Below are 25,984 nucleotides of genomic sequence, written 5' to 3'. Positions count from 1 at the left end.
GGAGCCTGCTGCGTGCACATCGCGTGGTCAATGTATCGATCGTGATGATGGATGCGTGCCATGTGTTGTGGGCGTGATCGCTGGGTTGATACCTCCCTTCATGTCCTTGTTCTCGATTCGGCGTAGCGGCAGCTCTACTCGCTGATTTCAGTCCTGAAATTTCGAGGGACAAGTATTCAGGATGGTCAGAATCAAGGTTGGTGTCTTCTTCGTCAGAGCAAGTTCCTTCTCGCTAACCCCGCGCAGAACCGCTGGCTACTTGTAGAATTCCTGCCCGTGGACGACGGCGCGCTGGTATTATCAGAGAAGACTATATGGGCTGCTGTAAAGCAGAGCGTGGTACATAACTTTGGCGACGCGGGGTGGGGAGGCATAGGCGTCTCCCTGTCTGGTGAGTTGCCCATTTCTGTGTACTGTGCGATTGCGGACGTGTTGGCTCGCCATTCCGCGTATCCACTATGCCTTTTGAAGTTGCCTACTTGCTAACTTGCTCTAACCAGTGAAATACTACTCCCCCACCACACACATGTGTATACTCAAAGTCGGTCGAGAATATCACAATACGGCATGGGGCGCTGTGACATTGCTCACGGCAATCGACGGTCGACGTATCGTCCCGCATGTCGTACATGTATCTGGTGAGTAAGAGTCGCTACCTTTCTCGCACCCAACATCATCACTTCTATTTACGGTCCCGTCCTCTTGCACCTTCCGACCGACCTCTCACTTTTTCTCACTTTTTCTACCCCTCTTACCAACGCAGCCTAACCACTTCTCACAGGGACCATAAAGCATGCCCAGATGGCCGCGGTAACACATAACCGCGCCGTCGTTGCCCGCCTTCGCGCGCGAGCAAATCGGTCGGGTACGTCAGCATTCGGAATGCCTGTTCTTCTTCAAGTTTCCCAACCTTCACTCGTATGGGGCCTTCGTCTTCGTGCGCGTGCGGCGTTGTTCCGCGTCTTTCCTTCGCTTGAATATTGGCCCATAGTTCGTTTCTGCTTGCCTGCGTTCGGGCCCGGTCTTCTCCCCTACCCTTTACCCTCCCATGAGTGATTCCACTCGAAGATTTCTCCAACCTCGCCTTGTCTCTCCGCGCTCGACGTGCCGTAAAACCGCTCCTGCGTGACCTGACATCACTTTACGCATACGACAAATTTGTCTCGCATTCCGAATGCGCTCTCCTTCTGCCTCCGAAGCGTGCACCCTACCACCATCGCCGAATATATCTTTCTCGCCTCCGCAGAAGCTCCGCTCTCTGCCGGACTTTCGCCACTCCCTCCTGGCCTCTTGTCCTTGTTATCAACCTTCCCCTTGTCTCTGCCTTTGCTAGACGTCGTGCGCCCTTCCTAACCCCCTTTTCAGCCTCCTATCGCGACTCGTACGACGACTATCTGGAGAACAGCGAGCGCGACATCAACGCGTTGAAAGATTACTAGTCCTCCTGCCTTGCAGTCAAACGTACCCGCGAGACAGCAATGAAGACGAGTTTGTGGCACCAACACCCCAACGCATTCTCAAGACCGCATACGCTGCCGTACTCGTGCAGATTTCTCAGTTGAATTTGGTCCCACTCCTAGGACGTTGTCACACCACAACACTTCGCACCTTGCGTCCGGCGACCACCCGCAGTGGACGGACATCCAAGATACAAAATGCACATCTGCGGCAGTAGACTTCTGCATCGAGGTTTACACGCTGTTGCTGTGCGGTTTCCACGCTCGGCTGTAGAAAGGAGTTTGCATGACGAAGCGACTACAGTGTTCTCCAAATTCGGAGTCGAAATCATTCGATCATGAAGGAATAAATTATAGTGTGTAGCGTCTTCTACAGTAAGCGGACTAAAAGCAAACACGGTGAGTAATTGTCTACGTAACCATAAAGAGCTTTGCGTTATACATAGCGTCGTAGAATACATGGATCCTGACCTCTATATTGAGATCAGACCGAGGGGGCGGGGGTCGCGCTCTGCTTCGAGAACGACGGGCGGAACACGCCGGTAGTGCCATACCACTTGCCGCGGACCTACAGAAGGAATTGGAACGCCGCATCCCACAAGAATGTTGACCACTCACCATGTACTTCCAGTACGCATACGGGAAGAGGTCCTTCTTGAAGTGGTAGAACAGCCGGCGCGGCGTCGCCTGGTCGCCGATGCCCGGCACGCCCGCAAACGTCTCCTTCGGCTCGAGCCCGTACTTGAATTCCGCAAGCAGGAGCTCGCCATACCCAGTGAGTAGTGGGCAGCTCGTATACCCGTCGTACGCGGCGCCGGCGACCTTGCCCGTGTCGACGAGCGAGAAGAGGTTCTCAGTGAGGACGGGCGCCTGCGCGATGATGGCGGCGGCGGTCTTCGACGTCGGCAGCGAGGAGCAGTCGCCGATGGCAAAGACGTTGCTGTACGCGGGGTTCGTGTGTTGGAGGGTGGCCTGGTTGACGGAGACCCAGCCGGCAGCGTCGGCGAGGGGGGAGCCCTTGATGACGGCGGGCGGGCCCATGGGCGGCGTGGCGTGCAGCGTGGTGTAGTCGACGTCGAGCGTGCTGTCCGCGGTCTTGAACGTCGCGCGCCGGTTCGCGGCGTCGACGGAGACGAGGTTGTGGCCAAAGTGGCCGCCGACGCCGCGCTGGACGCGGAGCTCGTTCAGCCGCTCCGAGTACTTTGGCACGGAGAACATCGTCGGCATGCCCGTGTAAAAGTCGATCTGCGCGCCGTCGAGGCGGTTCGTCCTGCGGAAGCGGTCCCAGGCCATCCACATGATCTTTTGGGGCGCTGCGAGCGAGGTGAGGTGGGGGTTGGGTGGTGGGTAAGTGGGAGGGACTCACCACCGGCGCATTTCACGACGCCTGCGGGCTGCGTGAATACAGCCTTGCCACCTCGGAAGGCCTCAATGTCGCTCCAGACCTTGTCGGCGGTGTCGTAAGAGTAGATGGAGGAGACGCCGGACTTGGGATCAGCGAGGGCGTCTGACAAGCCGTTGATGCCGTCCCAGTTGATCTGGAGGCCAGTGGCGACGACGAGGGTGTCGTACGAGAGCGTGCGGCCGGAGGAGGTGGTGACGGAGGACTTTTCGGGGGCGAAGGACTGGACGTTCTCGGGTATGTGGGAGAGGTGGCGAGGGATGAGGCTTGCGAGGGGCTTGCGCGTGTCCTGCTTCCTCTTCAACCCAGCGCCGACCAGAGTCCATCCGGGCTAGGGGAACGTGTGTCAGGGGTGTGATCGGCGTGTAGGGGATTGAGATTGGGGCGTACCTGATAGTAGTGGTATTCCGCGCCATCGACGATCGCGATGTCCCCCTCGTTCAAGGGCTTTCCGGCTGCCTTGAAGCGGTCGTAGATCTGGTTCGCGACGCTCAATCCTCCGCTGCCTGCGCCGACAACCACGACCTTGTACTTGTCGGTCGAGGACGAGGAGGCGAAGCGAACGGCCGCGCGCGAGGTGGACGCGAGTGCAGGGCGTGCCGCAGCGAACATGGTGGTAGGAGGCAAGGGGAGGAGACAAGGAGTATTTCCGACATACTAGCTCATCGGTTTATGAAAGATCGAAAACGACGGATTCCGAAATTGTGAAGGAATTCTGACGTGCTCGCGCGTATTTGATCGCGAACGCGCTCACGCCGATCCGGCAATGTCCATATGTTGCTTTTCCCTTTTATGGGCATCGTGCCGGCCGGTGCCCGGGCCTGGCGGTCTTTGTCGTCGCGTTGCCATTGTGCTCTTCTCCGGCCACCATCATCTTCACGTTCTCCGCCGCGCCAGCTGGGCTGGTCAACGCTCGTTTCTTCGCCCCCCCTCTTTTTCTACGCTCATGGCTTCACGCGCTGCTGGTCTGCCAAGCAACCCTCGCGCCCGTGCCCGCTCGGTCGGGCGCTCCGAGCGCGAATACGAACACCGCCCAACCCCGGTGGCTGATTATCCACCTGTTCCGTCTACCCGCCTCGCGCGTCAGCGCTCGATCGCGAATGTGCGCCCTACGCGGGACGAGCGTGCGCCACCCCCTCCGCCACCCATCCCCGCCGATCATGCACCGCGCTCAGCGTGGCGACGCCCGACCACTCCCTCCTCGCGCACGTCGGTGGACTCGACGTCATCGGCGGCGTCCTCGACCTTCAGTGGCAAAGGGTACACGTCGTCGCGTACTAGCTTGGAGGACGACGCGGGACAGCAATCGTACAAGCCACCTGCGCGTGGCGCGTCGCTGAGGGATCGCCGCCTCGCCCAGAACGATGCGCCGAAGCCAGGTTAGTCCCCTCGTCGTGAGGCCGCGTGTCTTGGCTAACGTCAACAGTAGTCGCAACGGCTCCCCCTTCGGAACGCCTTTGGGACACCGTCGTGGGAGCTGCGAACTCCCTTACGGTCAACATCAGCATGGCTTGGGCGAGTGGCGTCGCCACTGCGTCAGGCGAAGGTGTGCGAAGCACCCGCTTCTTCTCAACATTGTACTAACGCAATCTCAGTGACTCCTCCTGGTTCAGAGTCCCACCTGACGCGCGCGCTCAAGGCATACCACCTTCAGAAGGCCAAAGATCGCTCCGATCTGCCGGACTGGCTCTTTGAAGAGCACGAGCGGCGTGGCAAGCCTCGGCGCACCAACAGCCGCGACGAGACTGAGTCGCACACGGAAAGCAAGCCCGTCCCTGCGCAAGCCGCGCCACCCCGCCGCCGTGTCTTTGCTGCCGGTGCCGCGGATTACTCCTCGCCGTCCTCGGCTGCACGTAGCCCAGAGGCGCCCCCGGCGACGAGGGCTACTGAGCGCCTGCGGTCCATCCGCGACGCGCGTCGGGGTGCGATGGCGCCGCGCGTGGAGTCGCCCCCGCCTGCTCCCGTCAAGCAGCAGCTCGCGTACCCGGATCGCAGTGTTGCGCAGAGAGCGCCTATGTCGATGCGGCGCGGCCTGCCTTTGCGTCCAAGCCCTCAGCACATCTAAATGAACTCGTCGACGAACGCAGGGCGTTCATGACGACGACCACGACGGCAATTCTCTTGATCTCGACAACCTAACGGGCCATCTCTATTGACAGTCTAACCGGGTGTGCATGTACAAAATTCACTATCGATGGTAGATACGTAGAGGGTCCCTTGTTGTAGTGCGGGTAATATGTGTAGCTGTTGTGTACGCGCGAGGCTGAATCATTGCTGAATCACAAGTTGAAGTTCTCGCGACAAGGCACCGCAGGGGACGAAGGCGACGGACGGCTTATCGTCGTGGTGATCGAATGTGATGGCGGTAAATTGAACATGAGAACATGGGCGGCTGCCGAGAACGGTCGAGGTCGTCGCTCGCGCAGTCGAGTTGCCTCCTCCCTTGTTCTGAGTATGGAAAGCCTTGTTCTGCGCTGTGCTCGCCTGCGATGAGCCCGCTAAAGTGCTCTTCAGACCAAAATACAAAGGAAAGTAGGGGCTTATGAAGCCCTATCGCCGGTGATTGGCCCCCGTATGACAACGGCAACAACCCACTGTTCCGGTTCACGAAGGCGCGCCCGAGCTCCCCGTCGCTGGCTGTCTGGCAGGCGCCCCCGAACAATGGGTCCCCACGCCGTAGTCAAGCCGTCTGATGTCCCTGCCGGGCTCGCTTATAAGCAGCGGCGCCGCATCTGCTCCTTCATCCCTTCTTCTTCCCGCCCGCATTCCTCGAGGGCCGCCGCCGGCAGACTTTCTTTCGTTTTTCTTCCCCTCCCTCCTTTTTCTTCGTTCGCCAGCCGACCTTTCGCCCGAGTCGATTCTCGGCGCTAGTTGCTTGTTGTATCTTAACGGAACTCTTACTTTCAGGGTGCGTCGTGTGTGCCTCCCCATCGTACTTTCCATGGCTGACCTCCACCCCCTCCTCGCAGATCACTCTTTGATAGAGCTGCACGTTCGTTGACCTCCGGCAGGGCCTTTCATTCCGACAACACCAGTCTTTTCTCAGTCTTTCTCATCCCCTTCCCTCGACGGATCCTCGACCACCTACGGCTCTATTCAACCGATTAATCTACCTACAACGATGATGCACTCTGCCATGCTTTCCAAGCTCGTCCTCCTCGCCGCGCTCCTCGCGCACTCGACCACCGCGCTCCCCCGCCCCATCACCCGGGACGGCCAGGTGCTCGCGCGCTTTGCTGCGCCCGCTGCCCCGCTCGGGTCGTGAGTAGTCTTCGCTTACATCTTCCTAAATGATTGCTGATCTTCCTTAGGCGCACCTTCGGCGACTTTGGTGACGGTTTCAACTTCGGCAGCGGCGACATGGGTATGGGCGGCGACTCGAAGGACGCCCAGATGGGCCACGACAGCTCCAGCAAGGACATGAGCGGCGACATGGGGAAGGACAAGTCTTACCAGGACCAGTCCGGCAACATGGGTCAGGACCAATCCGGCGACATGGGCAAGGACCAGTCCGGCGGCATGGGCCACGACTCGAGCAAGGACATGGGCTCCGACTCCGGGAAGGACCAGTCTGGCGGCCATGATTCCGGAAAGGATATGGGCATGGGCCATGACTCCGGGAAGGATATGGGCATGGGCCACGACTCGGGCAAGGACCAGACGACCGAGTCCCAGGCGATGGCGTCCCAGACGTCGTCCGCGGCGTACCAGTATCAGACCACCCAGGCGTACCAGACCACGACCTCCGAGATGGCGCAGCACACGACGGAGTCCAAGATGATGGACCACACCACCGAATCCAAGATGATGGACCACACTACCGAGTCGAAGATGATGGACCACACGACGTCCTCGGAGATGGCGCACGAGACGACGAGCGCGTCCGAGTCGTGGCAGACCACCTCTGCGGATAAGTCCTGGGAGTCGAGCTCGTCGCAGCAGTCATGGGAGACCACCTCGGCGGACAAGTCCTGGGAGACCACCTCAGCTGCGAATGCGTGGGAGACCACCATGGCGCACGACACGACCCAGGCGTACCAGACCGAGAAGGGCTGGCAGTCGTCGAGCGAGTCGTGGGCGTCGACCACCGAGTCCGCGTGGCAGGCGTCTGCGACCGAGGCGGCGACTTCCACCGCCGCTGCCGCTTCCGGCAATGGCGCGACGCACACCGTCATCGTTGCCCCTACTCAGGGTGTCCTCCGCTACGTTCCCTTCGCCGTGAACGCGTCCGTCGGCGACACCATTCACTTCGAGGTTCGTTGATTCGCATTTCTTTTTTCCCTACCCGTACTGACACCGTTGCAGTGGAAGGCCGGCCCGCACACCGTCACCAAGTCCTCCTCGCTCGCGCCCTGCAACAAGACCGCCGACGCCTTCGCCAGCGGCATGCAGAACGCCTCCTTCACCTTCGATCAGATCGTCAACGACACCAACCCGACGTTCTTCTACTGCGCCGTCCCCAACCACTGCCAGAAGGGCATGTTCGGTGTCATCAACCCGCCCTCGCTCTCCGGCTCGAACACCTCCGCGGACTCCATGATGGCCAACATGGTCGCCTCGAACCCCGACCTCGCCGCGTACGCCAAGTACACCGACAAGCAGACCGTGCGCTCCGCCGTCGCAACCTCCTGGGGCGGCAACATGGACCTCGCGGGCATGCCCGACTGGTCGATGCCGCTCATGATGGAGAACCTGATGTACACGCGCAACTTCCTCGCGATGAACAAGGAGGTGCTCAGCGACGACGGGAAGGTCGACCTTTCGGCGGGCGGCCAGACGCCGTTCATGTGGCCGCAGAACCTCGACGCGGTCGTGAGCGGCGCGGCGAGCTCGTCGGCGGCTGCCCCCTCGGCGACCTTTGCGGCGGGCGGCTCGGCGGCGTCGTCGGCGGCGCCCGCTGGTGCGTCGGCTTCGGGCGCGTCCTCCGCGGAGTCGGCGCTCAACAACGGCGCGTCGAACCTCGCGTCCCCGCGGATGCTCGCCGTCGCAGCCGCCGCCTTCGGCGCGTTCATCCTCCTCTAGAGGCTTGCTCCGCTTCTCTAGGATTCGCACTACTTGACGCTGTCAATGATGCTCCATGCCCCCTCATGTTCACCTGCCGTGCTCACGCCCTCGGACACCCCCCTTTCGCTTGTCAAGTCGCGAGACCAACGCCATCGCGCTTGTCGTTTGGACTTTCCCCTACCCGCCCCCTACCGCTGCCTCTCGCCCCGCGTTGGACGCTCGCACATTATTGTAGGCCGGCACGAGTCGTATACCCGTGTTTCGTCGACATCGGACTGAGATTGGACTCTTGAAGGACCTTGTTTACTACTACCTCCGTGGACTGCCGCCTAGTGGACTACAGTACTCCCTAGCGGACCTGACCTCCTTTTCCATGGACATATTACTCTTCGGACTCATCGGACGTTGTTGTGCAGATCCCTGACTTATTCCGTGGTACTCACTTGCGCACGGCTGTGCTTACTTTTTTCTCCCTTTTTACTTCTGTGTAACTTGGCTGCTTGCGGTCATCCAATAAAATTGGCTTGGCGGCCCGAGAAACGTTTGTGTGCGAGTGTGAACTGGGAACTTCGTCAAAAGGACTTCTGTTCTCCTGCTGGTCACTGCTGTCGAAGGGTGCAAAGGAAGCCTGTACATTGCGAGGTCAAGGGTACGACCTGGCTACGTATGGCCAAATAGCCCTCAGAAACCGAAGATGTCGTCTATCGCGTCCTTCTTTTTCTTCCTTTTGGGTGCCTGCTCCTTCGCCTTCGCGTCCTCGACGGGGCGCTTCTTGGGTTGCTTGGTGGATGACGCGGCGACGCCCGGTTGCTTGGACGGATGCACTGTCGCTGGGGCGGTTCTGCTTGGAGGGGCCGTCGGCGGTATGGCGATGATTTCTAATTGGAAAAGAGTCGTGAGCTGGTTGTAAGGGAGAGGAACGAGGAAGGGCTTACGTGCAGGCCCGGGCATCGCGGTGATGTCGGCTACGGTGATCGTGTCCTCGTCGTCGTCCACAATTGTGAACGCGGGCTTCGCTTCGTCTGGCCTATTGGCCTTCGCAGTGTCGAACAGAGGCGTGTTGATCATAGAGCCCCCGGTCGACGGCTCGATGGGCACCTTAGCCTCGACACGCTTGATCGTCTCGCCAGTATCCTCCCCGCCTCCTAGCAATTCCTCGACGACAGGGAGTGTGGACGAAGGGGGATGTGGAGGAAGATCCTGCTTGTCGCTATCGAGCGCTCCAGCGGCCTGGGGTTTCTGGACCTTCTTCGCCTCGGATGGCTACACCAAAACGAGCTTTAGATAATGACAGTAAAGTATCAGATTTGGGCTTACATTGAGGGCGCTAAACAACCTGTACATCGACGCCCACGACCCGCGCAGCGCATCGGCCAGGTCTTGTACAAGGACATCGAGGCGTGAGGCGAGAGCAGCGAGGGTGAGTATGAGCTGTATGAAGAAGCCGGACTGCATCTCGAGGATGAAGGCGCTGTGGATTCGTTTAGATCAGAACAAACAGGGTGCTATGCGTTGATTAAACCTACCGATATGCATTGAGCAGTCTTTCGTGAGCCTTCCAGTGTAGCCGAGTCAGCGCACGCATGATATGTTGGAAGAATCCCCTATACCTTGTCCAACAAATTGATCCCCGCAACGAACCGGTCGAGAATGAAGGCCATAGTCTTATTGTCAGGTACGTGGGACCAGGCGCCTTTCAGAGCCTTCGAGCTGGCGTGTCCTAGTCAGACATATGTAGTGATACCAAGAACGAGGATTACGGACTTTGCCTGCACATCAGGACCAAAGAAGGAGCAGCGGCAGGAATCAACATTTTGAGGCGCATTATATTCCGCTATGCGCTGGCTAAATTTGCGTATGTCTGCGACTCGACGCCAGAAGAGAGCTGAGCGATGCTGATTTTTCCCCTTGTAGAAAACACGGTCCAAGACCTGTAGCTCCTCGGAGAATGCGTCGAAGGTGGCGTGCAGCCGACGGGAGAATTTCTTCAGGTCACGCAGAGCAGTGTCGACAGCGGGGTGCAAGTCCCTGTCGACCTGGGACCGCACGGAGAGCACCGGTTTCGGAGGGTTCGGCTCGCGTCGAAAAGCCGCGCTCATGGCCGTGAAAGAAGCTGAAGTCGAGGAGGAGGAGTATTTGCGTGTATTTACGCCTGGGCGGGCGCGCGTGCCGGGATGCCCGCGAGGTGGCGACGTGACCGGCGTTCGAGTTGGTCATCCCCGTTCGCGTCCCCGACCTCCCTCCCCGTCTGCATTTGCCATGGCGGCCCCTGGCCAGGATGCCAAGTTCTTCCAGCGCGGAAAGATTGAGGTGCGCGCCCCCTCGCGCATCCCCTCCCCCGATCGCGCTCATCGTCGTCCAGGAGTTCCGCACCGAGCTGCATGCCGCGGAGGCGAAGGACAAGAAGTTCCAGAAGCGGCGGACGGTGCTCAAGAAGATCGTCGCGAACATAACGATGGGGAATGACAGTTGGTATACATCCCCTCCACCCTTCGAACGCTGAGAGAAGCTAAGATGCCTTGAGTGTCTCCGCTCTTCACCGACGTCGTGCAATGTCTGGGGACACCTTTGCTGGAGATCAAGAAGAGTGCGTGACATAGCGACAGCCTTCAGCCATCTTTGACAGTCTGTAGTGGTCTACCTCTTCCTCGTCAGCTATGGCCGGTCAAAGCCAGACCAAATCCATCTGGTTATCCCGAACTTCCTTCAGGCAAGCTATCCCATATACATCCTTGCTACTCCATCTCATCTGTATCAGGACTGCAATGACCGTAACCCCCTCATCCGCGCTCTCGCCATCCGCACCATGTCCTACATCCCCCTCCCTGTCGTGATCGACGCCCTCACCGAGAACCTCCGCCACTGCCTCAAAGACCGCGACCCCTACGTGCGCAAGACGGCCGCCATCTGCGTCGCGAAGCTCTACGCCTGTGACCCGCGCAAGGCGGAGAAGGGCGGCTTTGTCGAGATGCTGCGCGACCTCATGCTCGACCCGAACGCGACCGTCGTGTCCAACGCGGTCGCCGCGCTAACGGAGATTGGGGACAGGCAGGATGGGGTGATCTTCAAGCTTAATTTGGCGACGGTGCATAAGTTGTTGGCGGCGATGCCAGAGTGCTCAGAGTGAGTGGAGGTTGCTAGCATCGGGTATGTGTGGTGCTGACAGGAAGCACAGGTGGGGGCAGGTCTACATCCTGGACTCATTCCTCCGGTTTGTGCCCGAGCGACATGCGGACGCAGAAGATATCGCAGAACGCATCATCAGCCAGCTCTCGCATGCCAACTCCGCCGTCGTCCTCACCACCATCAAGATCCTACTCTATCTCATGAACTACATGGACAACAGAAAACTAATGGAGCAAATATGCAAGAAGATGGGTCCGCCACTCGGTCTGTTCTCCTCACTTAGGTTCTAGGGATTGAGGCTGACTTTGCACAGTTGCCTTGTTATCGTCGGGACCTGAAGTACAATACGTCGCCCTTCGGAATATCCTACTCATCATCCAACGACGACCAGCCGTATTGAAGAACGACGTCAAAGTCTTCTTCTGCAAGTACAACGACCCCGTGTACGTCAAGCTCGCCAAACTCGAGATCATGTACCGCCTGGCTCGAGAAGAGAACGCGCGCGAGGTGCTCGCCGAGCTTCAAGAGTACGTCTCCCTCCTGACCCCATACATATCCCTCTCACACCACCACCTTCCCCCAGATATGCCTCCGAAGTCGACATCGACTTCACCCGCAAAGCCGTCCGCTCCATCGGTCGCCTCGCTATCAAAGTCGAAGCCGCCGCAGACAGCTGCATCGCCGCCCTCCTCGAGCTCCTCGACGCCAAGGTCAGCTACGTCGTGCAAGAAGCGATCATCGTCATCAAGGACATCTTCCGGCGCTACCCGGGCAAGTACGAGGGGATCATACCCAAGTTGTGCGAGAACCTGGATCTGCTGGAGGAGCCGGAGAGCAAGGCGGCGATGGTGTGGATATTGGGGCAGTATGCGAATTTGATTGATAATGCGGATGAGCTGTTGGACGATTTGACGTATACGTTCTTGGAGGAAAGTGTGGAGGTGGGTTGAATTCACTGGCTGGGAGTGGGTGGATGATGCTAACTAAATTGCACAGGTCCAACTCGCGCTGTTGACGGCGGTCGTCAAGCTCTTTGTGTATAAATCGACGTCGGACGGGGCCAAGCAGCTCGTGCACAAGGTCTTGAAGTGGGCGACGGAGGAGGTTGACAATCCGGACTTGCGCGATCGCGGGTTCATGTACTGGCGGCTGCTCGCCATCAACCCCGCCGTCGCGCGCGAGATCGTCCTCGCCGACAAGCCCCCCATCACGACGGATGCGGATCGCATGGACCGGGGCGCGCTAGACCAGCTGCTCTTGCATACGGGTACATTGGGGAGTATATACCATAAGAACCCTGAGGTATGCCGATGCTCACTTTACAAACACGAACAAGATACTGATTCACCCCTTCCCAGACTTTCATCCGCAACGCCGCCGGGAAGCAGCTCATCGACAGCCCCGCGCTCAATCCGCACTCCCGCGCCGTGCTCGTACCCGTCATGCGCAAAGCCCTCCCGCTCGCGATGGTCAATGTCGCCGGTCCGGGCCCCATCGAGCCAGGGACACAGCCCGCCGCGCAGGAGGGCACTCTCGTCGACCCTACCGACGGCGGGCCACAATCGACCCTCTCACCATCGTCCACCTTGTCGCCCTCCAACACGCTCTCTCCCTCCAACACCCTTCCATCGACCACCATGCTCTCTCCTAACGCCAACAAGCCCGCACCACCTACGCCGCGCGCGTCGATGGACTCGCAGGGAGGGCAACTAGATGACGACGATGAGGATGAAGATACGGGTAGACCCGCGGCGGCGGTGACGGTGAACGACAACGACCCGTACTCGAACCTGGACAGCGCGTTCGGGACGTATATGGTGGACCAGCCGAGGCCGGTTGGGCAGCCGGGGCGGGGGCAGACGGTAGATGATCTATTGATTTAGGGTGTGGGGAGGGTGTAGGAGGACTGAGGAGGAGCAGGATAGGGAGGAGGAGGAGGAGGATGGCGGGAAATGTAGTAAGGATGAGTGCTAGGCGATGATATGTTATAATCTCGATCCCTAATCTTTCCTCGACTTGAAGTCTTGTTCAGTGCATACGACATCACCATGCGCTTGCGCTGCGACTGAAATCCGCCAGTCAGTGTAACGGAATCAAATCGTCGGCCCGGTCTGCCGTTATGGTCATGTCACGGCTGTCACAGTGAACCTCGCGAGGCGCGAGGCTTGCACATGTCTGCTGCGTCCACGCCACCATCCAAGAGCACCTTCTACTATCGTCGTACCCTTGCTCATACTGAGCGCACTCTCCTTACAATCAAGCGCGCACATCTCACTGCTGTAGAGTGAGCGTTCCATCGCTCACCGCTCGCCGGCAGGTCATGCTTTCAGAAAATCTGCGCCTCGAACCGCTCGAGTTACGCACTATTCTCTGCGAGAGATGCGGCTCCTCGATATCCGTACAAGCGGCATCTGTGCCCCTGCGCACTCTGCGATCGCAAGTAGTCCCAGAGGGTGGCGAGATCACCGACGTTCAGCACGCGATCCACCTTAACGAGGACGCTGCATCTAGCCTGGAAGGTGCTATCGAGAGAGCTCAGGCGATCCTTGACGATCTTCGCGCACAGCACAGTACCGTCGTCCTCAACATGGCGCGGCAGCGCGCCTTACTTGCCCCTATCCGACGACTCCCTCGCGAAATTATTACCGCGATCCTCGGGCTTGTGATATCGCACTCCTTCAACCGCAGGCCTAACACGACGCGGTCAGTCATGCACCACTCTGTAATGCGTGTCTGCCATCTCTGGCGTGCGGTCATACAGTCTTTCCCGCCTGTATGGGCGAACATCGTACTGTTCCCTCTCAGCGATCCGTTCTGGCACAGGACTCTGCGCGCATGCTTGCAATATTCGGGCTCCTGCCCCTTGGACATATATTTCGGCAGTGATTATTCACGGGAGCATTATCGACAGCGGCTGAAAGACGCTGGGCGCAGAAAGGTTCCCCAAAGCGAGTGGGCTGCCGTCGCTCGTCCGCTCCTCAGAAGCGCTTGTCGTTGGAGAAGTATACACCTGGAGTACCTAGAGTTACCGCTGAGCGTCTTTGACAACAAGAGGATCTCGCTACCTCTGCTCACAAACCTCATCCTCGATCATGCAGACCTCAGTAAAGGGTTGTTCGAGCATAGTCCTGCGCTATCTGACGTACGCCTGGAGGGAATGGAGCAAAGGCACTTGATCCTCCCCTGGGATCGGTTGGAAACGCTCGAGATCATCAACATAGGCTACAAGCACGATAGACAGTGCATGGATATGCTACATCTGTGCGTCAACCTGAGGCACCTCACCATCGACTGTCGAGAGGAGCACCTCGAGCGACGCGATGTGCATCTGCCTCTGTTGGAAACCATCATCGAAAAAAGGGCAGGGGGTGTCCTGCAGTCACTGCGCGCACCTCGGCTGCACCAGATCAGCATCGGCGACTCGCAGGGGATGGATGTGCTGCTGGATTTCCGGACAAGGAATCCCGAAGCAGAAACTACTGTCTCTCACCTCTCATTCTACGTCGGCGGGTTGGCAGAACGTGACTGGAAAGCTTTCTTCAGATCCTTCTCCAGCATCGCCCATCTGGATACGCGATTCGAACGAACGTTGGGAAGACGAAGGGCCGGCGCCCTTATTTACGTCCCTCGCAGACGCACTGACTGACCGTGCTGGGCAAGCAGTACCGAGCCTCAGAGAGCTGGTTCTGCCGGACTTCGCGGTCCTGGACATGGGTGACATGCGAATGCTACAAAAGCTTGCGAGGGAGCGGACAACGAATCGCTCGATAGGCGTGGCCAAGTTGGAGGAGATTCAGATCGGCAATCCGTACTCTATCGAATTCGGTACATACTTCGACGACCTGCGAGCTCAAGGCGTCAATATCCCTGAATCTCCTGGCTTCACCTTCGACCCAGCAGATTATGCAACAAGCTCCGGGTACGAATCTGATCTAGGTGAAGGGAAAGGGCCCATTACACACATAAGTACATCGGACTGTGATGACGACAAGGAGATCCAGCGCCGTAGTACATGTTTCCAGTACTTGAGATAGGATTTTCATGAACTCTACCTGTTCCCGCGCTCGCGAATATACAGTATGCGCTGCAACATTCTTGAAATGATTACTTACAACGAGCGCACTTCGTTGCGTCGACTCTGATGATATGAACCTCTTGGTCACAAACATAGATCAGGGTATTACATTGGCGCGTACGTCGCTACCTTTCAAGAGTCAAACTGGTAAGTATCTTGAGGCAGCACAGAAGGAGCCATCCTCTCCGTGCATCGGCCACACTGCAGACCACTTGGCCCATACGAAACGGCTTCGGCATTCTGCTTGACCTGCCTGCCGCACCCGGTGCAGTGCTTTGGTGCGAAGGATGCCGGATTGGCCCGTAGTATGTCCTCCTGGAAGTTGTAATTGTTCGTCATGTACCACGCTTCCTTCTCCGCCTGTCGGCAGCGTCAGGTTCACGAACCGGACGTGCGGAAAGGCAGGACACGCACGTCGTGGCTAGTAGAGCACTTAGTGCACTGCAGAGGGTCGCTGCCGGGGTGACCTTCGTTGAAATGGTAGCAGCAGCGCGTATATCGATCATGGTTTCGGGAGCAGCTGTTGGCGCTGAACGAGAACATCGTCTGGAGGATATGATAACGTTAACCGTATACGAAGGTGGGAAGTGCGGTACACGCACGTAGTTCCCGTAGTCGTCGCAGATAGTTCTGTTGCAGCATTCTGTCCGACGGAGCGGCCCGTTCTCCTTCCCGCACAGACCGCAGTAGGAATCTGGGGAAGGGACGGGCTCCCCTCGAGCCTGGCGCTGATAGATCTTGCATAGACGCTTGTGTTTAGACCACGCCTGAATCAGCATTAGTGTTGATCGCGACGCGTCAGTGACCCGGAATCGTACCAGTGTCTGATGCTCTGTTGCTCACTATTAGCCCGCGTTCCGAGTCGACGCGTTCTTAGAGACGCGACGTACCTTTCGAGCAGTAAAACGCCTGTCCGCAGCCAGAGCATTGGCTGGGCGCAGGATAGGAGCAGATCGCACAGCAGCGTCGCTCTTGGGTGTCGCTGGAGCTCATGGTGGTCGTTGAAAAGATAGCGAACAGGCGCCTCGAGGGCGGCAATATCTTGCACGGTCCGGACCGTCGGAACCGGCCGTGTTCACGGGTTCCCCAAATTAGTGAAGAGCTTGGCCCCTTCACTCAGCAGTACATACCTCTTGTATATTGAGCTGTCCGACCGCAACATATTGTCTTCGGGGTAATTATTGCAGGTTCTCAGCAATTCGACATGCGGAGGTGTGCCCCATCAGGGACAAGACCTTCCTAAAGCGGAGACAAAGGCTCCTCCCACGCGGGTGTCACCAACGAAGAAAGCAGTTCATAGCACGAAGAGATGAAAGCAGGTGTAACACAGAGACCAATAACTACAGATAAATTACTTTTGCTGCAAAGCCGAGGGTATTCCCATCAACCCAGGAGCCACCTAATCGGTAGGCGCAATCTCAGATTCTACCTCGAACGGAGGGGTCGTCAACATCTCCTCCCAGTCGTCCGCATGCATGACTTTCTGAAGCACCGCGCAGAAGTCTTCGTCCTCCTTGAAGCTATCGTGGAAGGTGGAGACGAGGCGCAAGATCTCTGCCCTCGTTTTGCCTTCGTAATCCGCGATTCCGAGCTTTAAGTTGAGGTCCGCGAGAAGGTGAATCAGAAGCATGATATCCTGTTCGTCAGTGCGGAATTTGAGCTGGGACTTCGGGCGCGTGCGACCGCGCATTCTTGTCCAGCGCCCGAGCTTGGTGAGCGGCAAGACCGAAGGATGAAGAATCTTGAGTTCTGTCTAGCGTTAGATGGAGGGAAAAGACGAGTTGAAAAGGAGATAGTCACTGTAATTCTCGTCTTGGTAGACGGGGCCAGCAATGATGGGCAGACCGAGGGTCCCGGCGGCGACCGTCTCGACCAAGACATTGCCGCGGCTGTTCTTGACTATATCGTCAGCCGCGCCGTCTTGCGTGGATTGCGATGATTGCGGCGAGGCAGGCATTTTCTGAAGCGGGTTGAAGCCGGGATATGCAATGGAAATGGATTTACGCACCCGCACAAAGTACAACTTCATGCCGGACCTCGCGAGTCTTTCGTCGAGGTCCACCATCCGGTTGCGCAATTCTATGATGCTACGGCCTTCGGTCTCTATAAGGATATCAATATCGTGCAAAGTGCGTCAGCCGTATTGCAATTTGAGCAGTATGAGAGCCACCTATCTCTGTAGGCCTCGTACTTCCGAGGACGGCGCAAGCGAAGCCCCCAATGAAGACGTGCTTGAAGCCCTCGGCATCGAGCCTGGGCAAGTTCAGACGCGTTGTCAGCAAGATTTGGGCCAGTAACACCTCATGGATACGGCTCTCGCCGCTTCTGCTTGGTGTTCATGGACTGTGGTGACCGATATCGAGTTGGACATGGCGGTCGAAGGAAGATCAATGCCAGGCTCGAACTTGAATAGGGGGAATTCCAACCGTGCGAATTGGCGCTCGTGATCGGGACGGACATCCGACGCCACCGATCTTCCAATCGTTTCCTAACCTTGACCTCAACGACCATGGCACACCTAACAGAATCACCACCGGCGTACACGCTAACCTCTGCTGCACCACTGAAGGATGTGAAAGGACCGACTGAAGATATATTCTCACTGCCGGTCGACGAGATTGTCCGCAGAGCGCTACGAAGGCTCAGTGCGCACACACATCTTATTCTCTGGGGCGCCCACCTGGATCAGCGCATGGGCCTCCCGCGAATACAAAAGGTGTGCAAAGTACTACTAAAAGGCTTAGCATATCGCTAACCCCGCTAGAACTTCACGTTCCTCGTGCCCGACGACAAGCTGGAGACGCTGTCAGCGATCCTCTCCCAAATGAACCTCCCCGTTACCACGCTTCCAAACCACCTCGTACGCAGCGAGGGCGACTTTCTACGACGCGGTCGTCTCCACCGTGCTACCCGCGCCACAGACTCCTACGGCATGCAATGCATCCATCTCGTGCCCGCCTCGCTAGCAGGTTACACTGAAGACGAACTTGAGCCAACGCCGCTGGACGGCACCCTGGTCACGCTCTACGTGCCGCGCCCCTCTGCCGTCTATGCGGGAATCCTGCGCATGATGCTCAAGTACCGGAAGTTCTGCCCCGAGCGGTACAAGCTGCAGTCCGATCTCGAGCTGCTCGTTTACTATAACCTGCTCGGGCTTGAGAAGATGTCCGCGGGGCACGATATCGAGGACTCCGAAATGGAACAGCGCAGCGAAGAAGCGGCCGAGCGCATCAGGGGGTGGGGACGGGCAGGCCAGTGGAGGGAAGGCGAGGAGTGGATGGAAGATGCACTTGTCGGGATCGTGAAGGGAGAGAAGGATATAGCCTCCCTGCCGCATATTGGGTCTACCGCAGATGGGAAGACCGCACGGACGCCCAAACCACTCGCCAGAATGGACGACAGCTCCGAAACTGTCGTTGGCGACATATAACCCTGCAGCGTAAACATGGCCAACCGTCGCTGACCTGCATATGCCCTCCCGTTGGCACATGGCACCGAGTGCTGGTCTCGCGCACTTGCGCTGAATTTCAAGACGCGTTGCTCGCCTCACACCAGGCCTCGCAATCTACTATCGTTGCATGTGCCCGTACGACGACTTCTGCGCCACATCTGCGCGCATTCCTTGCTTGTCGTACGGTCCGGCCATCGCGCACGCTGTTGCTGCCTCGACGCTGTTGCTGGCTACTCGTGCCCAACATTCTGCAGATTGCCCCCGCCCGCCAGCAACAGCAGGCGCGTCCTGTAGGCAGTGGACCCGTCTCGATGCTTCCATCTCGATTGCAGTGCCGCGCGCATGCGGTCTTGGCAACCCTCATGCTAAAGTCCTCAAAGCCATTGCGCGTTGTGCGGGTGCCGCCGGGCATCGTCGGGTGCAGGTTCCGGGAGGTCCAGGTCTGGCGCATCTCGGGCCCATCAGGCGAATTCACGAGCGTCAGCGTTGAGCAGCGATGATGAAGATAGCTGAAGGGGGCCGTATTCCGAGGCTGACATCCGTCCATTGACGAAGATGAGGCGGCGGGGGTGTAGGTTAGCCGAAGTCGAACTTTGTATTACTGTATCGCAACAGCTTGCCCCTTACATGCTCCCTTTGAATGGGTTCTCTCCTCGTGCACCACCGAGGTATGCGAAGCAAGGTAAGGCAGGACTTGAGATGGAGGAGCTCTGTCGTAGGCCGAGAGCCAAGAACGGTGGCGAGCACTGCGCAATGACGCCTGCGCGGTTGGCGAGAAGCTGAAGTGATGAGCCATGTCAGTGGCTGACGTCATTCTCCAGCCGTGGCTCGCCCCGTCATGTCTTATGCCGGCTATGTCTTCTTCACACTCTACCTTCTGAACAGCGATGACTACCACGACGCCGCCCGCGATGGCGGGCTCGACGGCGCCGCCGACGCATCTCACGGCGGACGCGGCGGTTGACACGACGACTACGATGACCCCGACCCCCACAAGTGAGCCCTCAGAAAAGGCCCCGCGCCTGCAGGACCCGGAGACGCAGGCCCCGCCGACCGGCTTTGCACATCGATACCTCCCCCGCTTCATCCCCTTCTTCGCAACATTCCAACGTCCACGCCGACCCCGAGATCGGCGCCGACTGCGCGAGAAGGCGGGCGATGAGCATGACAGCGCGGACGAGGTCCCGCGGCCGTCCATGACGGGGAAGGCCGGGCAGACGTTCTATGTGATTAGGCCAGAGCCGCCGGCGCTGCACTTCAAGTTCAAGCCGCGGAATCCGCTCCTTTACTTCCTCTTCCTGGTCTCTTGCAATGTGATCCTCCCGGTGCTGCTGTTCTACCCCCTCATCAATTTCACGCCGCTCGAGTTGCGAGATGTGGTGGGCATTAGCAGCTCGGCTCTCGGTCTGTCGAGCTGCTTCGACGCGCCAATGCGATTGTGGAAGCGTGCGTGCTTTATCCTACTCTCCTCCGAACTTTACTGACCCGAGCAGTCACTAAGCACCGTACTTCCTTCGGCCCCCTCAACTCGACGCGGTGGTTCCACCTAGACTTCTCCATGTGGTTCTACACAACCGCTATGCTCGTCTTCGCCATCCCACTCATCATCGCACCCACCGTCCCCGTATACGACATGTTCAACATGGCCACGGTCATGCTGATCCTCCCCGCTGGCGTCATGTTCGCCCTCACCATCATCCCGCTGTCCCCTCGCCTCGAGAATTGGCGCAGGCGCGCCGTACCCATACAGATCACAAGTGACGGAGTCGTCAAGGCGGCTCCCGTTGGCCTCAGGGTACAGCCCGTCACTCCTGGTACTACCGCGCCAAGCGACAATACTTCTGCGACGCATATAGAGCAGCCCCGCCCGCCACCGACTACGCACTTCTACGAAGCCTTCGACGACGATGAGGACCCGAATCAGGGGCATGCGCCGTACACGGCTGTCGATGCAGAACACGCGGCTCCGTATACGACACCCTATCTGCCCTCTGAGGAGGATCCTGACGATACGCGCGTCAAGCCGGCGATGTTCTACATAATAGAGGATATCGTTGCTGTCGACTTTGGCTACCGCCGACCTTGGCGTCGCCGCCTTCGTGCGCGTTGGCGCGCATCTCCGCCGTTTCGCGAGCATATGCGCAGGCAAACGGCGTACTGGGTTCGTGGGCTGCATCCACCTCACATATCACTTTGCTCATATAGATCTAGGTCTTCGCGTCTATCTTCCACGCCGGCATAACAGCCGCAACGACGTGGGGCTCGTCCTTCCGCTTCGCCTTTGGCTGGAATCTCGGCATGTTCTTCATGTGGGCGTTGATAGCCGGGTATGCATCATTGTCAGTCCCTCATAAGACCATCATCTGATCCTCCATCCCTCGTAGGTACTGCTCCTGGCTGCTTGCGCAACACGAGCTGGAGAACGAGCACACGTGGTGGGTCGACCGCGAGCGCGCCCTCTGGGCCGACGCCCGCGCTCGCGCCGGCCTCAAACTGGCCCCCAGTCAAGCACATGCTGTAACAAGCGAGAAGGACGCGGAGAAGGCAGAGGAGGAAAAGCACGCTTCGGGCGTCGAGGGCAGAACCGCGCCCGCTGAAGGGAGAAATGCGGCGGGCCAGATCGTCGACGGCATTGAGATCGTTGGCGAGCCTGAGGAGATCCCTTCGCCGACATCCGTGACCTCCCACGCTTCGCGGATGGATCGGTCGTACTCGCTACCCGCTGTCGAGCATCGTGCCAGGTTCTCCGATGACCGTGATAGGGTTTCGGGCGAGCGTGGTAGACCTGGGCGACCGTCGCTGCACGGCGAACACTCCGAGCCCGCGCCCATCACGGACGACAGCGTCGAAATCGTCGGCGTGCGTGATCATCATGGGCGGTTGCGCGCGGCTCAGAGGGAGGCGGGAGCGCCGGACGCGCCGGGGGTGGTGCGGTTGGACGAGGTGAGGCGGTCGAAGAGTGAGCATGGGAGGAGCAAGAGTGAGAGGCGGAGGAGTGAAGGAGGCGAGCGGAGGCGGTTGGACGAAAGTGGAAGGTCGAAGAGCGAGAGGAGGCGGAGCATGGGAAGCGGGTTGAGGCGGAGGAGCGAGTCGAGGAGGCGGCATAGTGAGCAGGGGCCGAGGCCGGTGGAGAGGTCGAAGTCGGAGGGAGGTACTAGTGCGAGTAAGGACGAGGGGGAGGGGGAGGATGGGAGTGAGGAGAAAAAGGAGTGAGTGGTGGAAGTTCTGAAGCTCTTTGACGTCGGTCGAGCTGCGTGGATGATGACTGCTCTTTTGGAATGTGTACACTATCCCTTCGTTTGTACGACCGCGGTTCACTGGATTACCTAGATCATGATGATAATATTGTATGTATGGTACCCTATACACGTAGATGTACAGACGAATCTGTTCATTGACTGCGTTCTGAGAGCGATGTGTCGAGAGCGAATCTTGAATTGATATATGGCTCAACGACTTCAAATTCGGCGAAACCTACGGCGCTCGATGGACATGATTTCGCCCTGATCGTCTGCGTCCTTCGTGGGTTTCTGTTGGATCGGTTGCGAAGGCAGAATTCTCGACAATAGGGTAGGGGACACAAAGGGGAAATGTCCTAGAGCCGTCTTGGGAAGCCACGAATACTGAGGGTGTCAGCAGAAGATTGCATATAGGCGACTTTGAGGAGTCTTGGCTCGTTGCACTGCAAGCCAGGAGAAAGAGAGCTCTTCAAATGCTACCATGCTGAATAATTCGCGATCCTCGAGGGCGGACGCCGATGGTCATTTCACATTGTGAGCGAGTTATTGCCTCGAAGCCGCTGATGTTGGAGTTATGACTTGGTGTTTGGGAGCGTCTTGATCGTGTCGAGGGATATCGGGCCGTCGGTATGTTGCTCGCGGTCTACTCTGAGTAAAACAAGTGAGGCGAGTGAGGTTTGTGATCCCTCGAATAGAAGCAGAAAGCAACAAGTCACGTACTACTTATAAGTTATTGAGAGACGCCGGAAAGCCCAGGGACGAAGGAAGGTCTTGAAACCGAAAAGAGGCGAACGAAGGCAGAAGAGATGGCCGAGATTCTGTTGTAGGCATTTTTGACGCGTATTGCTGGCTTGAAGCAAACAGGCAAGGAGGGCCCATAGCTTATTGAGTCCTTTGCCGCTGAGCGCTGAGCTTCGATCGAATGTCTGGATGCAAGGCTCGTACATACGAGTCATACGAAAGAGGTTGGAGGGCCTTTGCGCTGGTCATCTTGTAGTCACCGCGCTTTCAGGATGAATGCAAGGGAATCGCCGGGAGCCAGAAAATCCTGCCAAAGAGACGGCGCTTGATCACCCACGATTGATCCTAGCGAACGACAGATTTCTTCAAGAGTCCCGAGAATCCTGGCGGCGTCGACGTATGGGGTTTTTCTGCTGTAAGTCATTGATTTTCTGGTACTCTCGCGCGGGAGAGAGAGGGACAAGAGAGCGGCAAAGTGAACCTACAAATGGCGGAAGCATTCGACCGTAAAGGCAGGAGGTGAAATGACTGACCGGGGGTCCAATCCCGAAAGCCGAAGGAAATGTGGCGAGGTCGCCGTTCGCAGCTTCGCAGTCCTCGATTTCGCCTGAAAGTAGGCGCCATATAAGCCAGATTGGAGGACCTAAAATTGAGGGCATCTAAGTGCAGATTGAGGAGGCAGAAGCGGGTAGCAGATAGGGGTGCTGTGGGCGCCCCCGGAAATTCCGATCGAATTTCGCGGGGTTTGTTGATTCGGGGGGTTGGTGACCGCGTCAAGCCGTCTCTTCCTCCGCGCCCTCATCTTCCCTTCATGGTCATTGTCGCTTGGTCGCTCGGTCGCCCGCACAGGCCGCCCGTAACAATGCCAGCCGACTTTCGACTCGCGCTGGTTATAACGAGGGCTTGGTTGTAACCAGCAACTTCAGGAAAATATGATCAGCGTCATCTGCACCAGCTTCGCATCTCGGTCATCCAGGCGTTGCTCACCGTCGAGGGAAGGTCACGATTCGCTTGCAAAAGACAATTTCGAGGCGCTCGTCATCGTCTTCAAACCAATTGCTCAGCGTCGTTGCTCGCCGACGCGTTGATCATAGCGGCATAAAGCAGGAGGCCCAGTCTGCAGTGCGCGCCGAGCATCGCACTAGAATGAAGTAGGACGCATAGGATGTTCAGGACAGGGGATCTCGGAAAGGAGGAATGCGTGGAGCGAATTGGATGTTATAGTCGCAGGTGCGTCTTCTCACTGCTCTCAGTCTCTTGCTGCTTGCTTGCTTGCTTGTTGCTTTGCATCCCACCCTGAAGAGCTATTGCGCGCAGAGAGGTCTTGAGGACTATCCCCCATACGTTGCCATTGTTCTTGAACATGCTCTGCCTTCGTGTCGCCTTGAGGTTCAGTCTAGCGGACGGACACGCATGGTGGAAGCGCATATATCCCATTCTGTGTCACCATCCATATCCCATTGTCGTTGTGGTGGTGGTAGTCGATGGTCGAGCGACGTTGTGGGTGCAGCCCGAGTCACCGACTGTCAAAAGTCGCGTGTCACGTGCACCGCGTCCGAGACGCGGTACCGCCGGATGATCGCGCCGTATTTCTGGGCTAGAGGGAGAATTTAGTGGCAGCAGGCAGCGAAGGAAGCAGCAGGGGATTGGGGAACGAGGGAGGGCATCTGCTGACTCACAAAACAGACGGCAAACGCGACCAGGGGAGGGTACCGTGCGCCAAAGCACTGACAGAAGCGCTGCCCCATCTAAGTCGGCACCCACGCACCCTTCGCCCACCGTCGTACGATGAAGGGAAAGTCCCATGGCCCCCACGAAGCACCGGGAGGCGTTTCTGCCGTCAATGCGATCCCTCCGTTCCCAGATTCAGGTCGCGGCTGTCCTGCACCCATGCGCCCTCCCCGAACCCTGCCCCGCGAGATCATGCGCGTCCGAGCATAGATAAGCGGGACGCGACAGCGCTTTCGTTATGTCTCTGCCTCGCAACGTCGCAGGTCATCCTGAGCGTAGATCGCCCGCGAAACAAGGAGATCTACGTTCGGAAGGGGAACTGGGTGTCCGGCAAAGGGCGCTGAGCTTCTGGAAAAAGGCTGGGAGTACGCGCGTGGGGCCTGAGGTATCCGGAAAGGGAGCTGGGAGTCCAATATCGAACCTGGGGCCCTGGATCTTACGGCCCAACCGGAATTAGCGCTTTCGCCGCCTGAATTCGCGTGGGTACGGCCCGCGACTGTGTTGTTGACGGCAGCGGGGGAACAGGATGGGCAGGGGAATGGACAAGAAGGGCAATACACTTTTGATCGCCGTCGCGCCCCAAACCCGCCCGTCGAGTGGGCGGGGTATAAAATACGCTGAAAAGTGGAGGGGGCGCACCGTCTCTTGCTCCCGCCTGCATCGCTCTAGGACCTTCGACGAGCGACGACTTCAAGGAATGGACGGAATGCAGATGACCTACGCGCAATTCATGGCCCCGCCGCCTCCGTACGAGGAAGTAGCACCTCCAAGGTCGTTCACCGCTAGCGAGAGCGCGCCGCCGTACCAGAACTGTCTCCCTCGGCCCGCCGTCGTGCACGACGCGTCGAACACGGCTCAGACGACGTCAGAGACCCATACTTCCTCGCTCGCAAGTCTGCAAAATGCAACGGCTTTGAGCCCACCATCGACGCCGAATACGACCGTCGCGGCGCGTCTCCCCGCGTACAGACGCGTCAATTACGGTCGGTACAGGACACACCCCTACCGCCGACCGCTCAAGTGGCAAAAAGTCGACAATGAGGAGGATGACATGGTGCGTCCTGCATCCCATTTCCCGCTCGGCCGCTAACTTATTGCCCAAGTAGATCTCAGAGCTCGAGAATATTACCATCATGGACGTCGTGCGTGCTTCGCTGCCTCTGCCACCTTTCTATGAGTTTTGACCTCAGTCTTCCCTCCAGATCTCCACCCCAGAATACCTCGCCGCCGCCTCTTACCCCGACCGCCTCCTTCCTGTGCTCACTAGTAACCCCTGCGACTGGGAGACCCTCACGCGCGCTCAGCGCGCTGCCCGGCTGTCCGAGCGCATCGCGGACATCGACGCGATCATGGCCAACGTGAATGTGTATGGGCTAAACGAGGTGGAAACCCGCGTCATTGTGCGTAGACATGTCTTTCCCCGTATGTGAGGCTGTTGAGCTCACCGTATGCGTTGACTCGACAGGACTTCGCCCTCTTCGTGCGCCGCAACCTTGCGGAACGCCGCGAGGCGGAGTTGTTCACAGGATATAATTTGTTCTGATTCCACATCCTTCATCACGCCATTACTGCTGCTCTCGCTCTCGTCGTTCTTCTTGCTTGGCTACGTACAATGACCTCGTTTCTCCTGCTTTCTTGGGTGCTTTGATCTGACTCTTTGCTTGGTTTTGTATCCTATCCCGCGTCGCTGATTTTTTTAACCTATACTCCACCCCACTCTACCCTATCCCATCGACTGCTCAGTATAAGAAGACTGCA

The 25,984-nt window shown here is 58.2% G+C and overlaps 11 protein-coding genes across 11 annotated transcripts; 7 read left to right on the top strand and 4 right to left on the bottom strand.

Annotated features, from left to right (window-relative positions):
* Positions 1–83: 83 nt before the first annotated feature.
* SCHCODRAFT_02607644 (uncharacterized protein) lies at positions 84–1,630 on the top strand. The gene is made up of 5 exons (XM_003034906.2): positions 84–196; positions 247–391; positions 501–638; positions 782–865; positions 1,366–1,630. Exons 1-5 carry the CDS (start codon positions 182–184, stop codon positions 1,437–1,439), a joined length of 456 nt encoding a protein of 151 aa, XP_003034952.2. The 5' UTR covers positions 84–181; the 3' UTR covers positions 1,440–1,630.
* Positions 1,631–1,695: 65 nt separating this feature from the next.
* Positions 1,696–3,577, bottom strand: SCHCODRAFT_02607641 (FAD/NAD(P)-binding domain-containing protein). The gene is made up of 4 exons (XM_003035725.2): positions 3,250–3,577; positions 2,824–3,190; positions 2,076–2,770; positions 1,696–2,025 (listed from the first exon to the last, which is right to left on the bottom strand). Exons 1-4 carry the CDS (start codon positions 3,469–3,471, stop codon positions 1,942–1,944), a joined length of 1,368 nt encoding a protein of 455 aa, XP_003035771.1. The 5' UTR covers positions 3,472–3,577; the 3' UTR covers positions 1,696–1,941.
* A 204-nt stretch (positions 3,578–3,781) lies between these two features.
* Positions 3,782–5,175, top strand: SCHCODRAFT_02607637 (uncharacterized protein). The gene is made up of 3 exons (XM_003034907.2): positions 3,782–4,238; positions 4,286–4,405; positions 4,455–5,175. The coding sequence occupies exons 1-3, from the start codon at positions 3,806–3,808 to the stop codon at positions 4,922–4,924; spliced, it is 1,023 nt and encodes a 340-aa protein (XP_003034953.1). The 5' UTR covers positions 3,782–3,805; the 3' UTR covers positions 4,925–5,175.
* Positions 5,176–5,980: 805 nt separating this feature from the next.
* Positions 5,981–7,881, top strand: SCHCODRAFT_01084300 (uncharacterized protein; the record flags this gene model as incomplete). The annotated part of the gene is made up of 3 exons (XM_003034908.2): positions 5,981–6,120; positions 6,171–7,113; positions 7,165–7,881. 3 exons carry the CDS (start codon positions 5,981–5,983, stop codon positions 7,879–7,881), a joined length of 1,800 nt encoding a protein of 599 aa, XP_003034954.1.
* A 663-nt stretch (positions 7,882–8,544) lies between these two features.
* On the bottom strand, positions 8,545–9,962 carry SCHCODRAFT_02483173 (uncharacterized protein; the record flags this gene model as incomplete). The annotated part of the gene is made up of 5 exons (XM_003035726.2): positions 8,545–9,126; positions 9,181–9,334; positions 9,390–9,418; positions 9,474–9,573; positions 9,628–9,962. 5 exons carry the CDS (start codon positions 9,960–9,962, stop codon positions 8,545–8,547), a joined length of 1,200 nt encoding a protein of 399 aa, XP_003035772.1.
* Positions 9,963–10,029: 67 nt separating this feature from the next.
* SCHCODRAFT_02683209 (Adaptor protein complex beta subunit) lies at positions 10,030–13,042 on the top strand. The gene is made up of 10 exons (XM_003034909.2): positions 10,030–10,173; positions 10,226–10,331; positions 10,388–10,450; positions 10,497–10,573; positions 10,622–10,986; positions 11,039–11,253; positions 11,303–11,516; positions 11,573–11,930; positions 11,986–12,291; positions 12,348–13,042. Exons 1-10 carry the CDS (start codon positions 10,123–10,125, stop codon positions 12,870–12,872), a joined length of 2,280 nt encoding a protein of 759 aa, XP_003034955.1. The 5' UTR covers positions 10,030–10,122; the 3' UTR covers positions 12,873–13,042.
* A 133-nt stretch (positions 13,043–13,175) lies between these two features.
* Positions 13,176–15,124, top strand: SCHCODRAFT_02562787 (uncharacterized protein). The gene has a single exon (XM_050343773.1). The coding sequence runs from the start codon at positions 13,310–13,312 to the stop codon at positions 14,633–14,635; it is 1,326 nt and encodes a 441-aa protein (XP_050203038.1). The 5' UTR covers positions 13,176–13,309; the 3' UTR covers positions 14,636–15,124.
* On the bottom strand, positions 14,926–16,063 carry SCHCODRAFT_02607625 (uncharacterized protein). The gene is made up of 5 exons (XM_003035727.3): positions 15,955–16,063; positions 15,883–15,896; positions 15,667–15,831; positions 15,479–15,610; positions 14,926–15,424 (listed from the first exon to the last, which is right to left on the bottom strand). Exons 1-5 carry the CDS (start codon positions 16,055–16,057, stop codon positions 15,197–15,199), a joined length of 642 nt encoding a protein of 213 aa, XP_003035773.1. The 5' UTR covers positions 16,058–16,063; the 3' UTR covers positions 14,926–15,196.
* Positions 16,064–16,333: 270 nt separating this feature from the next.
* On the bottom strand, positions 16,334–17,434 carry SCHCODRAFT_02607620 (uncharacterized protein). Its single transcript, XM_003035728.2, has 5 exons — positions 17,365–17,434; positions 17,239–17,317; positions 17,073–17,186; positions 16,865–17,024; positions 16,334–16,813 (listed from the first exon to the last, which is right to left on the bottom strand). The coding sequence occupies exons 1-5, from the start codon at positions 17,367–17,369 to the stop codon at positions 16,464–16,466; spliced, it is 708 nt and encodes a 235-aa protein (XP_003035774.2). The 5' UTR covers positions 17,370–17,434; the 3' UTR covers positions 16,334–16,463.
* Positions 17,435–17,565: 131 nt separating this feature from the next.
* SCHCODRAFT_02683206 (uncharacterized protein) lies at positions 17,566–21,939 on the top strand. Its single transcript, XM_003034910.2, has 8 exons — positions 17,566–17,780; positions 17,829–18,476; positions 18,770–18,994; positions 19,131–19,197; positions 19,401–19,961; positions 20,009–20,676; positions 20,727–20,842; positions 20,900–21,939. Exons 1-8 carry the CDS (start codon positions 17,574–17,576, stop codon positions 21,726–21,728), a joined length of 3,321 nt encoding a protein of 1,106 aa, XP_003034956.1. The 5' UTR covers positions 17,566–17,573; the 3' UTR covers positions 21,729–21,939.
* A 2,984-nt stretch (positions 21,940–24,923) lies between these two features.
* SCHCODRAFT_02481287 (uncharacterized protein) lies at positions 24,924–25,769 on the top strand (the record flags this gene model as incomplete). Its single annotated transcript, XM_003034911.2, has 4 exons — positions 24,924–25,280; positions 25,333–25,368; positions 25,429–25,626; positions 25,692–25,769. The coding sequence occupies 4 exons, from the start codon at positions 24,924–24,926 to the stop codon at positions 25,767–25,769; spliced, it is 669 nt and encodes a 222-aa protein (XP_003034957.1).
* Between the last annotated feature and the right edge of the window lie 215 nt (positions 25,770–25,984).

Source organism: Schizophyllum commune (assembly GCF_000143185.2).
Source record: "Schizophyllum commune H4-8 unplaced genomic scaffold SCHCOscaffold_1, whole genome shotgun sequence".
In the NCBI taxonomy this organism is placed as follows: Eukaryota; Fungi; Basidiomycota; class Agaricomycetes; order Agaricales; family Schizophyllaceae; genus Schizophyllum; species Schizophyllum commune.
Note: the sequence above shows the minus strand (reverse complement) of the source record. Positions and strands in the feature narration are given on the sequence as shown.

What these genes read in the sequence shown, in the direction of transcription:
- SCHCODRAFT_02607637 (XM_003034907.2), top strand. Translation starts at nt 3,806, where the DNA reads ATGGCTTCACGCGCTGCTGGTCTGCCAAGCAACCCTCGCGCCCGTGCC. An exon ending in GAACGATGCGCCGAAGCCAG is followed by an intron (nt 4,239 to 4,285) that starts GTTAGTCCCCTC and finishes TAACGTCAACAG; the next exon opens with TAGTCGCAACGGCTCCCCCT. An exon ending in CGCCACTGCGTCAGGCGAAG is followed by an intron (nt 4,406 to 4,454) that starts GTGTGCGAAGCA and finishes ACGCAATCTCAG; the next exon opens with TGACTCCTCCTGGTTCAGAG.
- SCHCODRAFT_02607641 (XM_003035725.2), bottom strand. Translation starts at nt 3,471, where the DNA reads ATGTTCGCTGCGGCACGCCCTGCACTCGCGTCCACCTCGCGCGCGGCC. An exon ending in CGTCGTGAAATGCGCCGGTG is followed by an intron (nt 2,771 to 2,823) that starts GTGAGTCCCTCC and finishes CCTCGCTCGCAG; the next exon opens with CGCCCCAAAAGATCATGTGG. An exon ending in ATGCGTACTGGAAGTACATG is followed by an intron (nt 2,026 to 2,075) that starts GTGAGTGGTCAA and finishes TTCCTTCTGTAG; the next exon opens with GTCCGCGGCAAGTGGTATGG.
- SCHCODRAFT_02683209 (XM_003034909.2), top strand. Translation starts at nt 10,123, where the DNA reads ATGGCGGCCCCTGGCCAGGATGCCAAGTTCTTCCAGCGCGGAAAGATT. An exon ending in TCCAGCGCGGAAAGATTGAG is followed by an intron (nt 10,174 to 10,225) that starts GTGCGCGCCCCC and finishes ATCGTCGTCCAG; the next exon opens with GAGTTCCGCACCGAGCTGCA. An exon ending in TCTTGGAGGAAAGTGTGGAG is followed by an intron (nt 11,931 to 11,985) that starts GTGGGTTGAATT and finishes TAAATTGCACAG; the next exon opens with GTCCAACTCGCGCTGTTGAC.
- SCHCODRAFT_02607620 (XM_003035728.2), bottom strand. An exon ending in GAAGTACGAGGCCTACAGAG is followed by an intron (nt 17,187 to 17,238) that starts ATAGGTGGCTCT and finishes CGCACTTTGCAC; the next exon opens with GATATTGATATCCTTATAGA. An exon ending in CTACCAAGACGAGAATTACA is followed by an intron (nt 16,814 to 16,864) that starts GTGACTATCTCC and finishes AACGCTAGACAG; the next exon opens with AACTCAAGATTCTTCATCCT.
- SCHCODRAFT_02683206 (XM_003034910.2), top strand. Translation starts at nt 17,574, where the DNA reads ATGGCACACCTAACAGAATCACCACCGGCGTACACGCTAACCTCTGCT. An exon ending in CATCAGGCGAATTCACGAGC is followed by an intron (nt 18,995 to 19,130) that starts GTCAGCGTTGAG and finishes GTATCGCAACAG; the next exon opens with CTTGCCCCTTACATGCTCCC. An exon ending in GCCAATGCGATTGTGGAAGC is followed by an intron (nt 19,962 to 20,008) that starts GTGCGTGCTTTA and finishes TGACCCGAGCAG; the next exon opens with TCACTAAGCACCGTACTTCC.
- SCHCODRAFT_02562787 (XM_050343773.1), top strand. Translation starts at nt 13,310, where the DNA reads ATGCTTTCAGAAAATCTGCGCCTCGAACCGCTCGAGTTACGCACTATT.
- SCHCODRAFT_02607644 (XM_003034906.2), top strand. An exon ending in CATAGGCGTCTCCCTGTCTG is followed by an intron (nt 392 to 500) that starts GTGAGTTGCCCA and finishes TGCTCTAACCAG; the next exon opens with TGAAATACTACTCCCCCACC. An exon ending in GCATGTCGTACATGTATCTG is followed by an intron (nt 639 to 781) that starts GTGAGTAAGAGT and finishes CACTTCTCACAG; the next exon opens with GGACCATAAAGCATGCCCAG.
- SCHCODRAFT_02607625 (XM_003035727.3), bottom strand. Translation starts at nt 16,057, where the DNA reads ATGAGCTCCAGCGACACCCAAGAGCGACGCTGCTGTGCGATCTGCTCC. An exon ending in GCGACGACTACGGGAACTAC is followed by an intron (nt 15,611 to 15,666) that starts GTGCGTGTACCG and finishes CATATCCTCCAG; the next exon opens with ACGATGTTCTCGTTCAGCGC. An exon ending in AGTGCTCTACTAGCCACGAC is followed by an intron (nt 15,425 to 15,478) that starts GTGCGTGTCCTG and finishes CGCTGCCGACAG; the next exon opens with GCGGAGAAGGAAGCGTGGTA.